Raw genomic sequence first — 17,529 nt, 5'->3', positions numbered from 1 at the left:
ACAGTTTTTAGGTAGCTGCAAAGTCACATCCACATGAATGCCAGGACCCAAGATTTCCAAGCAGAACAATGCACAGAGTATCAGATTGCCTTCATGGTCTTGCCTTCTTCTCATGGTGCATTCTGGGACTATTTGTCCCCAAGTACAAAGTGTCCATCCACATGGTATAAAAGAAAACATAATTAATCAGTCCTGACCACCATCTTCCATTGCAGTTCTGCTGATCACATACCCATTGTAGGCACTTTTGGTGGTTGTCAGGGATCAGCATGGGCACTCTGACCAGGCTGCAGACATGCAGCATCATACACAGCAAGCTGCAAGGTTACGTGTTCTGACACATTTCTATCATAGCCAGCATTAAACTTTTTCAGTAATTTGTGCTGCAGTAGCTTTTCTGTGGAATCAGAACAGACAGGGCTAGCCTTTGTTCCCACACTCATCAGTGAGCCTTGGGTGCCCATGACCTGGTTGCTGGTTCACTTTCCTTGTATCACTTTTGGTAGGTACTAATGACTACATACCAGGAACATACCAGATGACCCAGTCATCTTGCCATCACAATTTGTTTTTTGTCAAAGGCACTCAGATATTTGCCCATTTTTCCTGCTTCCAACACACTGACTTCAAAAACTGACTTTTCACTTCACCTCATATATTCCACCCCTTGATAGGTGTCGTTGCAATGAGATAACCAGTGTTAATCACGTCAGTTTTATGACTGGTCAGTGTCGTCTTTATCCATATAAATACAACTAATAAAACTAGAATATGACTATTTTTAGTTATTTATAGAATAGTAAGCCAGGTATTGAAGGTGAATATGTGTATGATGTGCCATAAGTGTCTTGCGTGGCATGCATGTGCATGTGCACCCTGTTCTCAAACTGGTCACCACCTTGATTTAACTAAGCAAATAGGTAAGAGCCTCCCATTGGATAATTACTGCATGGGTGATTATGTTTCAGCTGGCAACAAGTTATTTAACCCTAACTGATGCAATGAGTAGCTTCTCATTTGTTAAACAACCATGTCGAAAACACATCCTGTGGTCGTAGTAAGATGTTAATCTGTTTCAAAAGGGTCAAATTATTGGCGTGCATCAAGCAGAGAAAACATCTGAGGAGATTGCTGAAACTACTAAAATCGGGTTAAGAACCATCCAACACATTATTAAAAAGTGGAACCACAGTGGGGAAACATTATCTTTGAGGAAGGAATTTGGTCAGAAAAAAAATATTGAATGATCGTGATCGGCGATCACTTAAACGTGTGCTGAAATCAAGTCGTTGAAAAACAACAGTAGAATTCAGGGATATATGTAATAGTGAAAGTAAAAGCATTTCCACATGCACACTGTGAAGGGAACTGTGTGTGTGTGTGTGTGTGTGTGTGTGTGTGTGTGTGCGCTTGTGTAAGGAGTTACAAAATAAGGATGGTTTTTTTTATACTTATTTTTTAATCATTTTAAACAATTCTTTTTTTTTTTTTTTTTTTTACAAAAAGTTAAATTGTGCTGTGACCAATAACGGGGTCAGGTCTGCTTATGCAAGGAAAAAGAGAATGGACAGAGTCTTTGATTAATTAATCAAAATATTTTATTTGTCTCTGACCTTTGTACATGCTTCATCTATAAAATATAAAGGTGCAAAAAAGTTATATATCATGTTTTGAAAACGATAAGTGCCATATGCATTTGTGTGCCTGCTCCTCAGGGCATGGCATATGGGTGTGATTTATCTGAGTATTGGCCTGGCTTTAGTGGAACTGTATATGAATTTCCTGTGTGAATTTGTGTGTGTGTGTGTGTGTGTGTGTGTGTGTGTGTGTGTGTGTGTCAACTGGCAGCTTTTTCTGCAATGCCAGAGGTGTTTGTGAGAGTAGTACCTGCACCTGCCCAGATAGCCCCTCTCAGAAACTCACATGTGACATCTGCCCATCCTAGTAGTTACATAAGAGAATTTGCACATTCATTTCATTCTTTCATATTCTTTTCAATCTCATAATGCATACATCCTCCTAACTTTTCACTCACTCCTTCAGTCATCTATTCATCTATTCATTTGTTTATTCCTTAACTTTTTTCCATGGTCATTGGTCTTTAATCCTGATTGCCATTTATGTGTATCCATGGAACACTGTAAGCGGTTGAAGGGTGAAGGTGAAGTATTGCTCAGTACCGTAGTGAACCTCTTTAATCTCATTATTGCCTTTTATCATTCCCTCACACAGAGCTCATCTGTGCTCTCCTGGGTAGCTCACAGGGAGAGTGTGAACAGTACCCATGTAAAGCTCCTCTTGCTGCAAGAAAAACAGAACAGAGACAATATTCAACCCTTCCCGTGTGTAATAAAGGTGTTCTATATAGCCCCAATTTCATGTGACTACTGTGGAATATCACAATCAACAAATTCAAAACCATTATTAACCCAAAGTAAAATGGAAATCCATGCACTATTTAGACATCCACACTTCCACAGAGCAGATTTCACAGAGAAGATTCTAGAAAGTGGTTTATAAACTTCAGCGCCAGCTTCTTCACCATATAACGCAGCACTGCCACCTAGAGGACACACATGAGCAGCTTGCCTCTTGTTTAAATTAGTTAGAATAAGATTCAATTGTTTGCAACAAGTTTTTTAAAAGTGTGTTTCCTCTATTGATCACAAGGTGGTGCACAAAACATATGTATACAGGAATGCGAGTGATTTTACAGTAGAGTATTACGTTTTGTGGCAAGACAATATCACAATTTTTAAGTAATCATAGTACTGCACAGAACAGAACAGTTATTATTTTATATCTACATGTTAGGAAACTAACAAAACTCTCTCTTTCTTTGTGTAATAACGCTGAACTGAAAGTGCATAAGATTAGCCTAATGCAAGAACCCTAAGTGAGATAAGTAGGAACAGATGAGGGGGAGCAAAGGGAAAGTGTGGAAGGAGAAAAATGGGCACAGAGAGAGGGAGGTGGCATTGGAGGGATAAGCTGAGAGAACGAGAGGGGGAGGGGAGCGCAGGAAGTCAGCTAGAGAGCCAGGCTCCCCAGAGCAAGCATTGCATAACACAGCAATAATCTTTAACTGTACATATACTGCAGCACAGCTCCTACTGTACATGAGCACTGTATCATAATTTAGAACACAACAGTGGATTCAGTAGTAATAACTATATATAAATATTACATTCCTATTCAAAAATATTAATGCCATGCTAATATACATGACTACAAGACAATGATGTACTATTATATTTCATTTGAGTGCAATAATTCAACAGAGAGAAGGCATACACTGAACATCCTAAATAATATTAACGTCTCTAACATTTCCATAACAGGCTCTAGGAAATTTAAAGTCGACAGGCCCATTCTGCTTTTTGATGTTATGTCATATCCTTTATTTTTAAATGCCACCCATATATGCCATGTTTTGTGCCCAAAACAAAAACTTCTGAACAATTCAATTGGCTGGTGCCTCACAGACATATCAGCTTGAACTAAAAAAATCCTTTTGAAAATTAGCCCATTCCTTGGTGATGTGTTAAAATATATATCCAAACACACTCAGGTTTTATGGGGGAAAAAAAAAAAAAAACTTTTTAAAAATACATAAATACATGTCAAAAGTGAAAGTCTTAATACACTTAAAATAAATGTACTGGAAGAATGAAATAATACCTAAATTCTACTGTTAATGCATAGGTTTTTGAATCATTAATTAGTTTAACTTACACCAACTTCAATTCTTCAAACATTTTGAGTGACATTACTCTTGCATTTTAGGTATCTACCAAAATGCCAACAATTTCTCATAGTATTTCTAATTAATAATACACACTGCCTGGCCAAAAAAAAAAAAAAAAAAAGTCACACAAATAGTTGGACCGCCTTAAGCATGGATTACAGCACACATTCGCTGCGGCATCATTTCCACAAGCTTCTGCAATGTTACATTTATTTCTGTCCAGAGTGGCATTAATCCCCCCCCCCAAAGATCTTGTATTGATGGGAGATTTGGACCACTGCACAAAGCCTTCTCCAGCACATCCCAAAGATTCTCAATGGGGTTCAGCTCTGAAGTCTGTGGTGACCAGTCCATGTGTGAAAATGTCTCATGCTACCTAGACCTGACTAACTGCAACAACCCCAAATCATAGCACTGCCCCCACAGGCTTGTACGGTAGGCACTAGGCATGACGGGTGCATCACTTCAGCCGCCTCTCTTCTTAGCCTGATGTGCCCATCACTCTGGAACAGGGTAAATCTGGACACATCAGACCACATGACCTTCTTCCATGGCTCCAGAGTCCAATCTTTATGCTTCCTAGCAAATTGAAGCAGCCTCACTGACAAGTAGTTTTCTTAAGGCTATACAGCTGTTTAGTTCCAACCCTTCGCATTGTTCGTGTGGCAATGCTCTTACTTTCACTATTAAACATATCCCTGAGTTCTACTGTTGTTCTTCTACGATTTGATTTGACCACACGTTTAAGTGCTCTACAATCACGATCATTCAAGATTTTTTCTGATCACATTCCTTCCTCGAAGAAGATGTTTCCCCACCATCCTTCCACTTTTTAATAACGCGTTGGACAGTTCTTAACCCGATTTTAGTAGTTTCCGTAATCTCCTTAGTTATTTTCTCTGCTTGATGTATGCCAATAATTTGACCCTACTGAAGCAGATTAATAGCTTTTCCACGACCACAGGATGTGTTTTCCACATGGTTGTTTAACAAATGAGAAACTACTCACTGCATCAGTTAGGGTTAAATCACTTGTTGCCAGCTGAAACATAATCACCCATGCAGTAATTATCCAATGAGAGGCTCTTACCTATTTGCTTAGTTAAATCCCGGTGGTGGCCTTTATTGGCCAGGCAGTGTGTATTGGTTACATATTAAATGCATCCCTGTCCAGAACAGGTTAGAAATTACGTAAATGTTGTCCGATGCTCAGATGCTCAACAAAAAAATGTCAAATGTATATCGGTCCGTAAAAATATAATGTTTAGCCTAAACAAAATGTTTTGGCGTATACCCCGAAAATTGTTTCTTCTAATAATAATACTTATCTTGTTTTCTCATGATGCAGTTGTGCTTTTGTAAAAGGAATTATTTATTTAAACCATTCTGTACTATATGAAGGATTTGTGTAGTAGAAATACACATATTTCCCCATTTAACGTTAATATAGTATAAAACAATGAGCAATATAAGTAAAAGAAATGGAAAGGTAAAACGCAATATAATAACAATCACATATCACGTTATTAAATACCGGAAGTAAAAAGGTTTGATTTGCACTTCTTTGTTAGATTTTAAAAATGTCTTAGACTGAGAATTTCAGGTAGTCGATAACATAGGCAGTTGAATAAATCTATAGCCCATGTACAATAAACTCCTTGGTTGTGTGGTTTCGGCTGTTCCACACGTGCACGCCAGCCCTGTTGCTCTCTACAGGTGATTGGTGCCACATGACGACCAATCAGCGAGCGTCTGATCGCCAGTGCCAAGTTGTTAACCCCAGATCGGACGATGAGTCGGTCAGCTGGAGTGATCATAAACGCCTATAACGACTTTAGTCGACAGTTAGTTTATTAAACTCATTTATGTATGTGTGCTTTCTGACAATTAAGTAGAAATGAATACGGATCACCCAGAAAATCGGAAATATTCTACGAGGATTTTGCTGCATAGCGTTTGTTGTCTTCAAGCTCTCAGTTCCAACTCTGCAGTCTTCATATGGTCAGGTAGCTTAGCTTGTCACCATCCACCCTAGTGGTTAAACTGGTAAGTTACTCTTTTCATGAACAAAACTAATAACTCTTTTGTTTAATAGATGTAATCTATTTCACCCACATTAATAATAGTAAGTTTAGCTGTATCCAGTGAAATGAGGTCAAGGCTGAACAGTTTTGCCAGATGTAGCTAACCCTAGCTATCTTAGCTTACCTCGATAGGAATTTCTTGGCATGGCCCATAATGTCGCCCTAACCTTCGATTTCCTTTTAAAATGTTTGGCCTAGCGAGCTAGAAAACTAAAAAAATGACCAGCCTTTAACAGAAATTCATGTCTTAACAGACGCTCTAAAATATGTACAGTTTCCCTAATCCAATTTGGTCGTAGACGAAGATAACTTATTTTGTTGTTTGTTTCTATTTGTAATTGTTGTCCAATATTACCTCATGTTAGTTCGCCCGTGTCGCTCCTATGCAAATAATGTTAAAACGATGTATATTTTAATCAGCTTGTGGACACTATCGTGGTTTCCAATCAAATGGTTTCCTTTTACGCGTTACAGTATTCGACAACTGGGTGTTTTACGATTATTTTGGGATACACAGACCTTGTTAAGTAAAACGTGGCAATGGAAACTTTGTATATGTTTTTGTTGCCTGTCTGTTCGCTTTGTGTTCGATTTCCGGCGGTAGATTTGCGAACCTCTTTGCTACGTCCAACTTCCTCAGGCTTCACCACCGTGAGGATGCACAGTAGAGTAGTTTTATAGACCGTTCACGCCATATTGTTTCGAGTGAGCGGTTGTAAAGTTAATTTGCTTTTTAACAGTTTAATTTGACGTGTGTTGATGGGTAGTGGCTCTAGCTAATTACTGTCAAAACCGACTAGATGGCGACGCCATGAATGTGCTTCAGCCGTGACCGACAAATGCAGCGACTACCGGAGCGAGAAGTTAAATCATAGTTGATCTTGCATCAGTTCGGTCGACGACATTTCAGTCTTTTTGCTCAACAAGCATTTTTTTCCCGAGTTAGCGTGGCACGGGTGATTTTCAATCTGAATAAATGTAACGGGATTGCCCCTTCTTGCCCCTTTCGCATTACCTAATTGCAGCTCGTACAGTAGCTAGTTGTCTTAGATAGGCGGGACTAGTGGTTTAGTTATTACGGCCTTTATATTTTGTCGTATTTAGTTATTTAGGAACCTTTGCGTCGAATTAGTTTGCGGAAGTCGATATACATTAATTTATAGTTGGATTTTTTTTCACTAATCGGCCTTTACTTTAAAACGTCTAGTGCTGGTGTTGGCCACATTCTTTGCGTTAATCTTTGGTCCTGGTTATCTGTAATGCACAGAAAGGCCCTCTCAGTTTTGCCCCAGTTTTGTCTGATGCAGTGGGGGAAGGGGGAGGCCTTTGTTTTGGAGCCACATTGTCTAGGGTGCAAAAGATGGGGGGGAGGGGGTGTCTGTGTCTTTCTTTCTTTGAAGTGTGTGTCGTGTGTGTTTAAAGATTTCATTGTATTTCACCAGAACTAGCTAATTCTTTTTTTTTTTTTCGTTTTCGGATGACCATTTTGGGAAAACTACCACGTTAAAAGAAGGAGGGAAGGATAGGGAGGCGGAGCTGAGGCCCAGTTAGAGGCGGATCCTTTGGCTTTTAATAAAAGCCTCTAATGCACATCGTCACTGGCACAGGAACATGTTAAATGGCATTGCAGTGTGGAAGTAAGAACATGTAATAAGTCCAAAATTGCCTGACCACATAAAATTACTTATGTTGCCCATGAGTGTTCAGTATCATTGAGGCGTAATTGATTATTCAGTGATGTTATTAATAGATAATAGCCATGAACATTAATCACTCAAAGTTGAATCTCTTTTGAAAGTCAGAATCTTTTTGTTGGAATAGTGCCTCCCTGCTTCAGTGTTTTGATTATAGGCTACCACCCAATACCAATTGTTCAATGTAATTTTGTATTTGGTGTTTGATTTAGCAAAAAGCTTTAGCTTTATTGCCACAATGTTCTACTACTGCAGTAGTTCCTTGTAAGATAGATAGATATCTATAGAGATGGATGGAGATATAGATATAGAGATATAGATATAGAGATATAGATATAGAGATATAGATATAGAGATATAGATATAGATATGAGAGAGATGGATGTATAGATAGATAGATAGATAGATAGATATACACATATATCTGTGTATAGATTTTTTATATATATATATATATATATATAATAGATAGATATGAGAGAGAGAGATGGATATATAGATAGATGGATGGATATGAGAGAGATGGATGGATGGATATAGATATAGATGGATGGATATATAGAGAGAGAGAGATGGATGGAGATAGATAGATAGATAGATAGATATGAGAGAGAAAGAGATGGATGATAGATAGATAGATAGATGTGTGTGTGATATTTAATATTATATAAATATACATTTTTCTCTTCGTAAAATGGCTGAGAAATAAAACAATGTTGCATTCGTCAATGCCAGTGTTGGCCATAATCAGAATGTTCTTGCCTGTGAACTATTACTCTGTGTATTAGGCTACCCCACTCCATTTTGTGCAATCAAAGGGAGTATTAATTGTGCAAATTCAGCAACTAGCAACTGATGGTACAAAAGAAGCAGGTACTTTCATTGGTTTTAAGTGTTTACGTGAGGAAAAAATGGATTGTTATACATAAAGTGGAGCAAGAGCTGTGCATTCACATTGGAATTGTTTAGCATTCTATTTAACTCACCTCTTTAGTGAGGTTCATTTAGATATTTAAGCCATTTCTAATGTTTAAAGGTCCTGCAAATTGAGTAACAAAACAGTCTTTAAGTCCCAATTTTACCCAACAGAATGCATTAGCTTTTCTATTACTGAAATGTTTTACAGATTTACACTTCTTAAATAAGCTTCAAAGCTACCTTACAAGGGCTACATAATGAAAGGTTTTGTTAAACTTCCATTGCTAAATTCTTCAAGATATTTGAGCATTTCAATTTTTTTTAATCCAGTATCAACACCAATTAATGTTTTTGGGAAATCAAACGCAGTTCAGTTTTTATTTATTTCTTTGAGACTACTTGAAATTAGGCCTAGTTCAAATCTAAGCAATATTTATTAAGTTTGATGCTATATTATCAAGACTTTATTGATCCCTGCCTTTCATTTTGAGCTGCAAGAGCAATCACTGAATTGTAGAATATTAGCAGGTCTTGTGTTTCGCTTTTACTTGAGCTATATGAGGCAGTTTTCAATTAGACTATAGTCTAAGGTGCAGATAAGTGAAATCTTAGACTAGATATAAAACATCACTAGAAATGTTAATAAGTAAACTATTAACTGTAATGAAGACCACAAATTGCCAGTAATTAGTTGAGCAGTGAGGGCAGTGTTTCCCATAACACATATTTGACAGTTAGCTAAAATACAATATTGCATTTGGAAAAGGTTGACATCTCCAGGTCTGGCTCTGGCACCTACTAAATGTGCATCTATCAATGTGTTGCCTTTTCTTTGCTTCATCTTTCACTCTCTCCCTTTCATCCTCCAACTCCAGAATTGAACAGTCTAATAATACATGATTAATGGTGCTTTTCACAGTACTATGTGTTGACAGCCTGTGATGTGCACCTCTGTGTATTAGACTACCCCCTCCATTTTGTGCAGTCACAGAGAGTATTAAGTGTGACACTATGTAAATCTAGCAACTAGGTGCAACTGACTATACAAAAGAACAGTCAGCAGGTTCTTTCATTGGTTTTTGTTATGGCATACATAAAATGGAGCAAGAGATGTGCATTCACATTGGAATTGTTTAGCATTGTAAATTCTATATTTATTGAGGCTGCACATTTTTATAATGAAGGCTGGTAGGCTAATTATTCTATGGCTGAAATGAAGTTTCAAGTTGGCATTCAAAGTCTCCTTGTGATTTATGGCACTGTAGACAACCTGTAATGCAGGTTATGTGTTTCCTTCAAATTTATTGTGTAGTGTTTAGATTTTATTTATTTATTTTGTGTGTGCAGTTTCTTCCTGTATCCAGTGTATCCACAAACCCATTTTCTTCTATTCATTTTTGTAGACCCTGTTTGATCCAACCCAATGGTTAATTTGGATATAATTTTGCATGGGCACATCTGTCAAGACTATGATACAGAGGCTTAAAGGTGAGTCATACCCTTCCAGTCTGGTTTGTATAGTATGCCTTTTGGTCATATTCATGTTATCCCTGTGGCAGGAGATGCCCTTTTCACATAAGTATATGGAGGAAACTGTGAGGCCCAGTGACAGGATGCTGTTACACTTACTTACATTTTCAGCATTTGGTGGATGTTCTTATGGAGAACAACTTGCATATCACACACTGTATGCTCCCTGGGAATCCTCATGTGCTTGGTGTTGCTGGCACCTTGCTTTTGCTCAGGTGAGCTAGAAGAATACCTGCAAGGAAGGGATTCACAGAAAAAGGAGGGGGTTGGGGTATGTACAAAAAAAATGATATAATATGATTTGGAATTAAAAAAAAAAAAGATCCAAAAGATTAAAAATGTGCATATTGTATGGAAATAAATACTATCGCTGTTTGCTTATTTTCCCAAAAAGTATTACATAAGTGAGAAGGAACTACTATGATTTTTATTTAACATCTACAGGGGAACATGGCGCATCCTAATACATCAGTGATGGACCATGCAGAAAAAGCATAAGAAGGCAAAGTAGTTTACAACGACTGCAGCACTATGCCATAATAACGATTATTTATAATGACAAACATATATTAGGAAAGTTGGACAAGATGCGTATTACGTCGTTTATATGGTGTTTAATGTTGCAGTTTTGATTTTCCATACTTCCCAACCCACTTGGAGCAACGTGGTCAGCAGGCTACGCAAATGCGTCACTGTAACTGTAACTGCTGTTTCCATGTGATCCAGCAGAGGGCGACGTCCACCAATGCAAGTGGCCTGCATTTAAAGCCCCGTATCCCGCATCGTATTTGTTGTAATTAATACTAACAGGTTTATTTGAGTTTGTCATGTAATGACCCAAAGCTAAATAGAATGCACAGGTTTAAGATTGTGTTTCCAAACATGTACTGCTACAATTTTATGCGATGTTTAATGGTTTGTGGAGATTTGTGATTTTTAAGATTTCTTTTTAATTTGAATATCTTATCCCGTTGTTGTCAGTTTAGTATTTGATATTGTGAAGGTCGATTCAATTTATTTATTTATATATAATTTATATATAATGGACAATATGTGACTATGATTGTTGTATATAACTGAAATTTTCCACGTGTAGTATAAACCAGCTGTGGAAGCGGGACAAGGCCTACCTGAGCCAGTTGTGGGAGCCGGTATAAAATCCTGTTTATTTGGGAGCGTGTGCGTTGTTCCCCATCCCCCACCGCCTCCACCCTCAGGGCGTCGCGGGCGCGCACGCGTGCTACACCGAGTGGGAATGGCTGGTGTGAACGGGAGGAGGAGGGGGGTCGGGCCGCAGGAAGCAAACCGAGAGTTAGAGTTTTTAATGTCCGCCATGTTGGCCATGGCGTGCTGAACCAGGGAGACAGAGCGGGTCCACGGAAAAAAAGAGACCGAGAGAGAGCGACCAAGATCCGGGCCTTTCCGGCTCCGTTCTTCTCACTGGACGCATATTTTGAAATCGGGTCAATCAGCTGACTTCGAAGAACGTAACAGATTCATCAATGAGAACGTTACATATTTCGTCTGTGAATTTAAGGGGACCTTTTAGATTTATGCTAAATCTTTCGATATAAAAATGAGTAAATTGTCGTTTCGGGCACGGGCGCTGGACGCTACCAAGCCCCTACCCGTCTTCCGCTGCGAGGATTTACCAGACCTGCACGAATATGCCTCTATTAATCGGGCAGTACCACAGATGCCAACGGGGATGGAGAAGGAAGAAGAATCGGTATGTTTTTAAATGCAGTAGATTTATAACGTGCACATTTTTATTTTATTTTTTTTAATATAAGGAGCGCCCTGCTACAGCCTGCGCAAGTTTGCACAAAATGGCCGCCCTTCGTTTTCTTTCTTCACGGTAAATGGTGTCAGCTATGCGTAGTGCACCGAATGTTTTAGCCTGTACACGACAAATAAGATGTTATCTGACAGTTTTGGTTGGAATAGTCGTGTTGTATTAGCTTGTCTGGCTAGGAATTGGTTTGCAAAACACAAAGGAGTCACGTGACGATGGCAGAACCGCCATTTTGTTGAAATTCTCTTCGCTTCGGTCTGGATCCTGCACGGGTGCAGTTACGGTGAGCGAGAACCAGGGGGCACAACGGAGCTGCACAATTAAGTGACGTGCATTTGCATGGATGACAGCAGTGTTGTCTACTGTGTACGTTTTCCTTTACTCCGATTTAAATTGGTAGCGAGTTTGTATTTGTATTTACCTACCAGTTCTTCTCGCGTTTGTTCCTCATAGTCTTGCCTCAAATGGACACTTAAGAGTTTGCACTTTAAGGTAACAATGTTGCAGTTCATTGCAAATATCTGTAAAACAACATCAAGACGATATTTTACATCCTTTCTCATAGTTACGTGTCTTGTAGTAAGGGTAATGGCAATTAATAATAATTTGAGGCATTACTTTTGGGGGGAAGCTGTTGGTTTTCTTGCTACAGTCAAGTTTGAGGCTGGGGCAAGTTTGTTGCATGCTTACCATACGGGCAACAACCGTTCTCTTGTACTTTATGCACAGTTCAAATTTATAAACCAGTGGTTCGCAGACCCAATCAAGGGTGACACGTGCACTGTATGTTTTTGTGACTTCCCGCCATATCAGACAGGTTAGAATTTAACCGGTTTGGTTGTAAGGTATGTTTTGAGAGAGCGTTCCGTATTTAATTATACAGAATGCAGAGCAATAGGCACCCATCACAATTGTAAGTGCTTTGTGAAGCCCATGTTCCACAGTTGTATGAGAGCTGCTTAATACAAGTATTAAAAAGGAAATTTCACAGGAGCCTTAACATATTAACTGTGTGTTTGCTTTGTCTGTATGAAACGTGGGTACAAAGTGCTTTGTGTAGAAAAGTGCTCCAATGTACTTTTTGCCCTTGTACCAGATGACAGACCCCAGTTTGAGAGACACTGCTGGATGTTTGACAAGTGCACTTAGTCAACACTGGTGTTTTGTGTAAACCTGAGAATAATGGACTTGTATACATATTTGGTTGTCTTTCAATGATGAAAGATAATTGTTCGTAATCATAATGTTACTACTGAAATTCAGTTGTCAGCAAATGCAATTTCATGTAAAGTCAAATGTTTGAAGCACTGTAAAGTTCTCTGAGAAGTAGACCCAAGTCATGCTAGCAAATAAAGTATATTAGTGCTATTGATGGCGAGTCTGAGTGTATGCTCACAAATGCATCACCTTCTAATCCTAGTCTTTATTTACCTGAAAATACTGCTCATGGCTATAAATATGTTGGTGCCAAGTCTTTCTACTGGACAAACAAACATTTTATAAAAGGGCTTCATGATTTTACTTTACTGTCTCTTGCATGAAAATAGGAAGTGGCCTGTAATGTGCAAGCCACCTTTTTGACCATTTGAAGGCTTGTGTAATGTGATTTTTGTCTGAGCTCTAAAAAAAAAAGTGTGGGGGGGGGGGGGTTGCAAATGTTTGCAGCTGAATATTCAGTTGCACCTTTCACAAGTGATCTGTCCATTGAGCCAAAGTGAGAAGTTTGCTGCAGTTCTTAATGGCCCATCTTTCACCTGTCGTTTACTATGAGCACATCCACATCTCTGATCATCTATCTGACTCCGCTGCTGGCTGTCCCATCAGTCAGTGTAAAATGGAATTCAGACTGAGTATACAGGCTAGCTTGTCTTTGAAAAGATTCATGTACTGGAGAGTGGTAGAATGCTTATTCTGTCATTACATCATTTGCTTTGATATTCTCAATGGGACAGCCTAATGAACGATTAGTTAACAGTATACGTTACATGAACAGTAGACAAGTATAAGCACATTATGGAGACTTGACACCCCCCTACCCTCCTTATTTTTCACTGCTAGTAATGACATGAAATATGGTATGTTTTACTTGTGTGAACTAGAATTTCTTGAAGAACGCTAGCTAGGGCTGCTTTGATGCATATATAAGCCAGTGTCGACATGAACTTGGTAACCCTAGATATCGGATGAGAATTGCAGGTGGATTTGGGGCATGCTACTTCAAACTGCAAAATTTTATAGTAAGGAGCTTGGCTTCAATACTTAAATGGGATCTGTATATTTGTGTAAATAGGCCCACGCGTGCTATTCTGATATGTTAAGCATATGGATTACATTCCAATGTTCCAGTTGCATTCCTCCAATTATTCACTTGGAGGAAAATGCAAATGCAGTGTAATATTTTGCACTGCTTATAGCTGCCTGAATGAAGACACACTGCATAAGAGAATTAAAATGATCATGTTTGTCAAATGAAATAAAGCTTGTGAAAGATGGCAGTGGGACAGCATACATAATTCAATCAAATGTGACTAAATGTAACTCATTGCGATGTATAATTAGTAAAATGGCACAAAGAAAGCCCACCATTGATTTTATTATTTTGGATTTGTCCGAACAAAAGGTGTCTAATGAAGCGGGTAATTAAGGGTGTTCTCCTTCAAACCATTGTTTGCATTTAATTATTTCAAGGTCACACTCAGATTTATAAGTAAAAGTACAAGGAATTTGAATGTAGTTTGGCATTAGCTGCCTGTGTCCTTGACCTTGTTGCATGTAGCTGACAGTTATGCATTGCATGTTTTATGTAGAAGTGACACAGATGCATTTTAGCATTCTGGAGTCTAGTCTGGGCCAGAGGTCATGAAAGTTCTCCAGTTAAATTTGACCCGGATTTTCCCTGCTTCCCAACTGGAATGCCAAGACAGTGTAAACATTCAGCACAGGCAGTAGTGTGGTCAGCATTTACTGCTACTAAAGCAGACAAGACATCAGTTGTAAAGCTGCAGATACAAAGCCAGCTGCTGAGATTTATTTATTTATTTATTTATTTATTTTCCCCAGATCAGTTCTCTCATGAGTTGGTTAAATAGTACTTAATGGCTGATCTTTTTCTGGTTAGTTATGTCATGCCTTCGGTGTAAGATTTATGTAGCAGTGTTCTTTGCAAGTGGGTTATCTGTATACATAAACATTACTTTTGGGTATCAAACAAAAAACGGGATGCGGCGTCCTTTTTCACTGCCCAGTGTCATGTCAGGAGATAAAGTTAATTAAGCCCTTTTCTACTACAGTCATATTTGTAAAAGAGAATTTCCTTCCCTCACTCTCTTGACCTTTCCCCTGTTCTTTGTGGAGATGAGTGACAACAGAGTTGGTGTTGGGGACATTCAGCATTAAGAAGCATGCCAGAGGAAGTCTGCCCCTGGTCTCTGCTAATTACTTCCTTATGTAAGGGATTTTTGCTGCTAAGAGTTCAACTGTGAGTTGTGAGGGAGGGGGGGGGGGGGAGTGAGTGTATGAGACTGCAAGAAATGATCTTTGTTTTGAAAGTAAAGTGAGCATATTTGGAACAAAGTAGGTTGCATTAGACAAAATGGTCTGAAATGTATGTTAAGAATGTCTGTCTCAATTTGTGAACGTGGGAAATTGAGCTGTCTGTTTTGGTTCTTGCCATAGTGTAATAATGTATTGTTTTTGCTGAGGCACTTTCTTCCAAGAACGTTTACTGTTAATGTTGTTGGAGTTAGTCCTCTTGTCTACAGGAGGTCAGTGTATGACTAAACTAATTCACACAGTCAGACATGAAGCTGAATTGGCTTTTTTTTAGTTGAGGGATTTGAGCTCATGTAATAAACTATAATTAGCATACATAGAACTTTTAACCATGTTGTGTAATGTACTTTGTTTGCGTTTAAAAGTCAAATGCCTCATGATTTTACAAAAATAATTCTGGAACTAGTAGAAACTAAATCTGACTTCCCACTTTTCTGCAAAGATTTATGGATAAGTGCAATGCTGTTTGCAGTTTCACTGATGTAGGAATATATCTGATTTTTCTAATATTAATAAAGATGGCATAGGGAAATGTAAGAGCTAAAATTGGAGGGAAATGTTGATACTCAGATGCATATTAACAGTTAATGGTTGAGATCTGGTGTAATGTGTTTTGTTTTGTTTTTTTTTCTATTGTCAGGATTTCTGCAGACTCATTCAGGACTCCTTGTGTATTTCTATTGGTGTTCTTGAGTAATTCAGATGATAAAATTGAGAAGAACCAGTCTTGATATCTTAACTGATTGTGACTAAATATCCACGAGTCAGTTTTGTGTGCGCAGTCATACAGGGAGATGTTGAATAGGCAAGTGTTAAGTAAGGATGGATATAGCTGCAAGTCCACACAGGTGAAAGTACACTTAGTGAGTGGTAGCCTGTAAGTTCTGTAATGAAGAGCCCAGAAGCAAGCCTTATGGAATGCCATAAGAGAAGATAAGAAGTCTGACACTAGGAAACACCCAAATTCTGCAGCAGTTTAATTCGCTTCTGTAGCTGGTCATGTGGAACGTTATAGTTAACTGTACCAAAGGCAGTCCTGAGATTGAGGAGAACTGAGACAGATTGTGTCGTGTCTGAAAACCACACTGAAATGGTTTTATTAGGGTTATTTGTCTTGAGATTCAACAGGATGAGCACTTGGAGATGGGGCATTTACTAAGAACACAGGGGAGTCAGAATTTAAGTAGTGGCTGTCTTGAGTAAAAGGGTTTACTATATTCAAGATATCAGCTAGTAAGCTTAAAATAAATGAAAAGGTTCATGATGGCAACTTGGCGTGGGGGTGAGAGCAGTAAAACTCATGGACAGTGTTTTAATGTGAATAGCTAAAAAGTAGCACTTGTTTTCTTGTTTGGCAATACTGCTCTTCCTAAGAAATGCTACTGATTTTAAAATGTCTGATATGAGGGTCAGTTTAGTTTTTATTTAATCTCATTTAATTTTGTAAAAGTGCCAGGTGTTAAGCCTGTCTGTGTGAAGAGACTAATTCAGATTTTTTTTTTTTTCAAAATTGATTTTTTCCCCCGCATGTGCCTGCCAGTAAGTGTTAATTTCACAACCTTAAAGTGATTGTTCACAGCAACATGATTTGAACTTGCATAGTTAGTATCCAGTAGCCTATCCAATGGCTCAGTATGTTAGGCTCCCATAATACCCATTTTTCAGCCAGTGATTCAGTACATTTACAGCAGTCAGTGGGTTAGGAAGCCATGTCTCCAATATCAGTCAGTGACTCTTTGCGTTAGGGTCTCATGCATTGGCAAAGCCAAAGGAGGAGCCATGGTCCCCATTGACATGCTAAACATTTCTTTCACATAACTGGCTGATTGACTGTTTCCACCCACTCACCTGGAAGAATGTTGTTTATATGCAGAAAGCTAGCAGAGCAATTTTTTTACCTTTTGTCTGTTTTATTCTTTGAGTTAGTAGTTAGCACTCTTGTATTCTTTCATTTCCAGAAATCCTGATGTATGAAAATTAGCTAAGCAAAATGTAGCTAATAGCAGGTATCTTGTATTTCTTACGGCAGAGATGGGGTTTTGAGTCAGTGAAACTCGCCAGTTACAGCATGGCCGGTTACAATAATTTATTGCAATGCTATTCTCTTTTAGCACAGGTCTGACAAATAATGAGCCTATAGAAAATGTTTGGTGATGCAGTGTTTACAGATAGGAGTTTGAATAGCTTGAACCTTTCGGCTGTCATGTA

At 38.5% G+C, this 17,529-nt stretch overlaps 1 protein-coding gene across 4 annotated transcripts in view; it reads left to right on the top strand.

The window, feature by feature from the left end:
* The first annotated feature begins 5,513 nt into the window (after window positions 1-5,513).
* epc1a (enhancer of polycomb 1a) overlaps window positions 5,514-17,529 on the top strand; it is a 28,454-nt gene continuing 16,438 nt past the window's right edge. For 2 of the 4 annotated variants that reach the window (XM_035533383.2, XM_081697414.1), the window contains exon 1: window positions 11,384-11,703. In XM_035533383.2, coding sequence (XP_035389276.2) covers window positions 11,551-11,703 — 153 coding nt within the window. In that variant the 5' untranslated portion in view covers window positions 11,384-11,550. Of the gene's footprint in view, window positions 5,795-9,847; window positions 9,933-10,095; window positions 10,246-11,383; window positions 11,704-17,529 lie in introns of those variants that run through there. The other 2 variants (XM_081697416.1, XM_081697415.1) reach the window with 2 other exon arrangements.

The sequence above is a fragment of the Electrophorus electricus genome, chromosome 15 (assembly GCF_041902795.1).
Source record: "Electrophorus electricus isolate QZ-2024a chromosome 15, ASM4190279v1, whole genome shotgun sequence".
In the NCBI taxonomy this organism is placed as follows: domain Eukaryota; kingdom Metazoa; phylum Chordata; class Actinopteri; order Gymnotiformes; family Gymnotidae; genus Electrophorus; species Electrophorus electricus.
The sequence above is the reverse complement of the archived record's forward strand: the minus strand, read 5'-3'. Positions and strand labels throughout refer to the sequence as shown.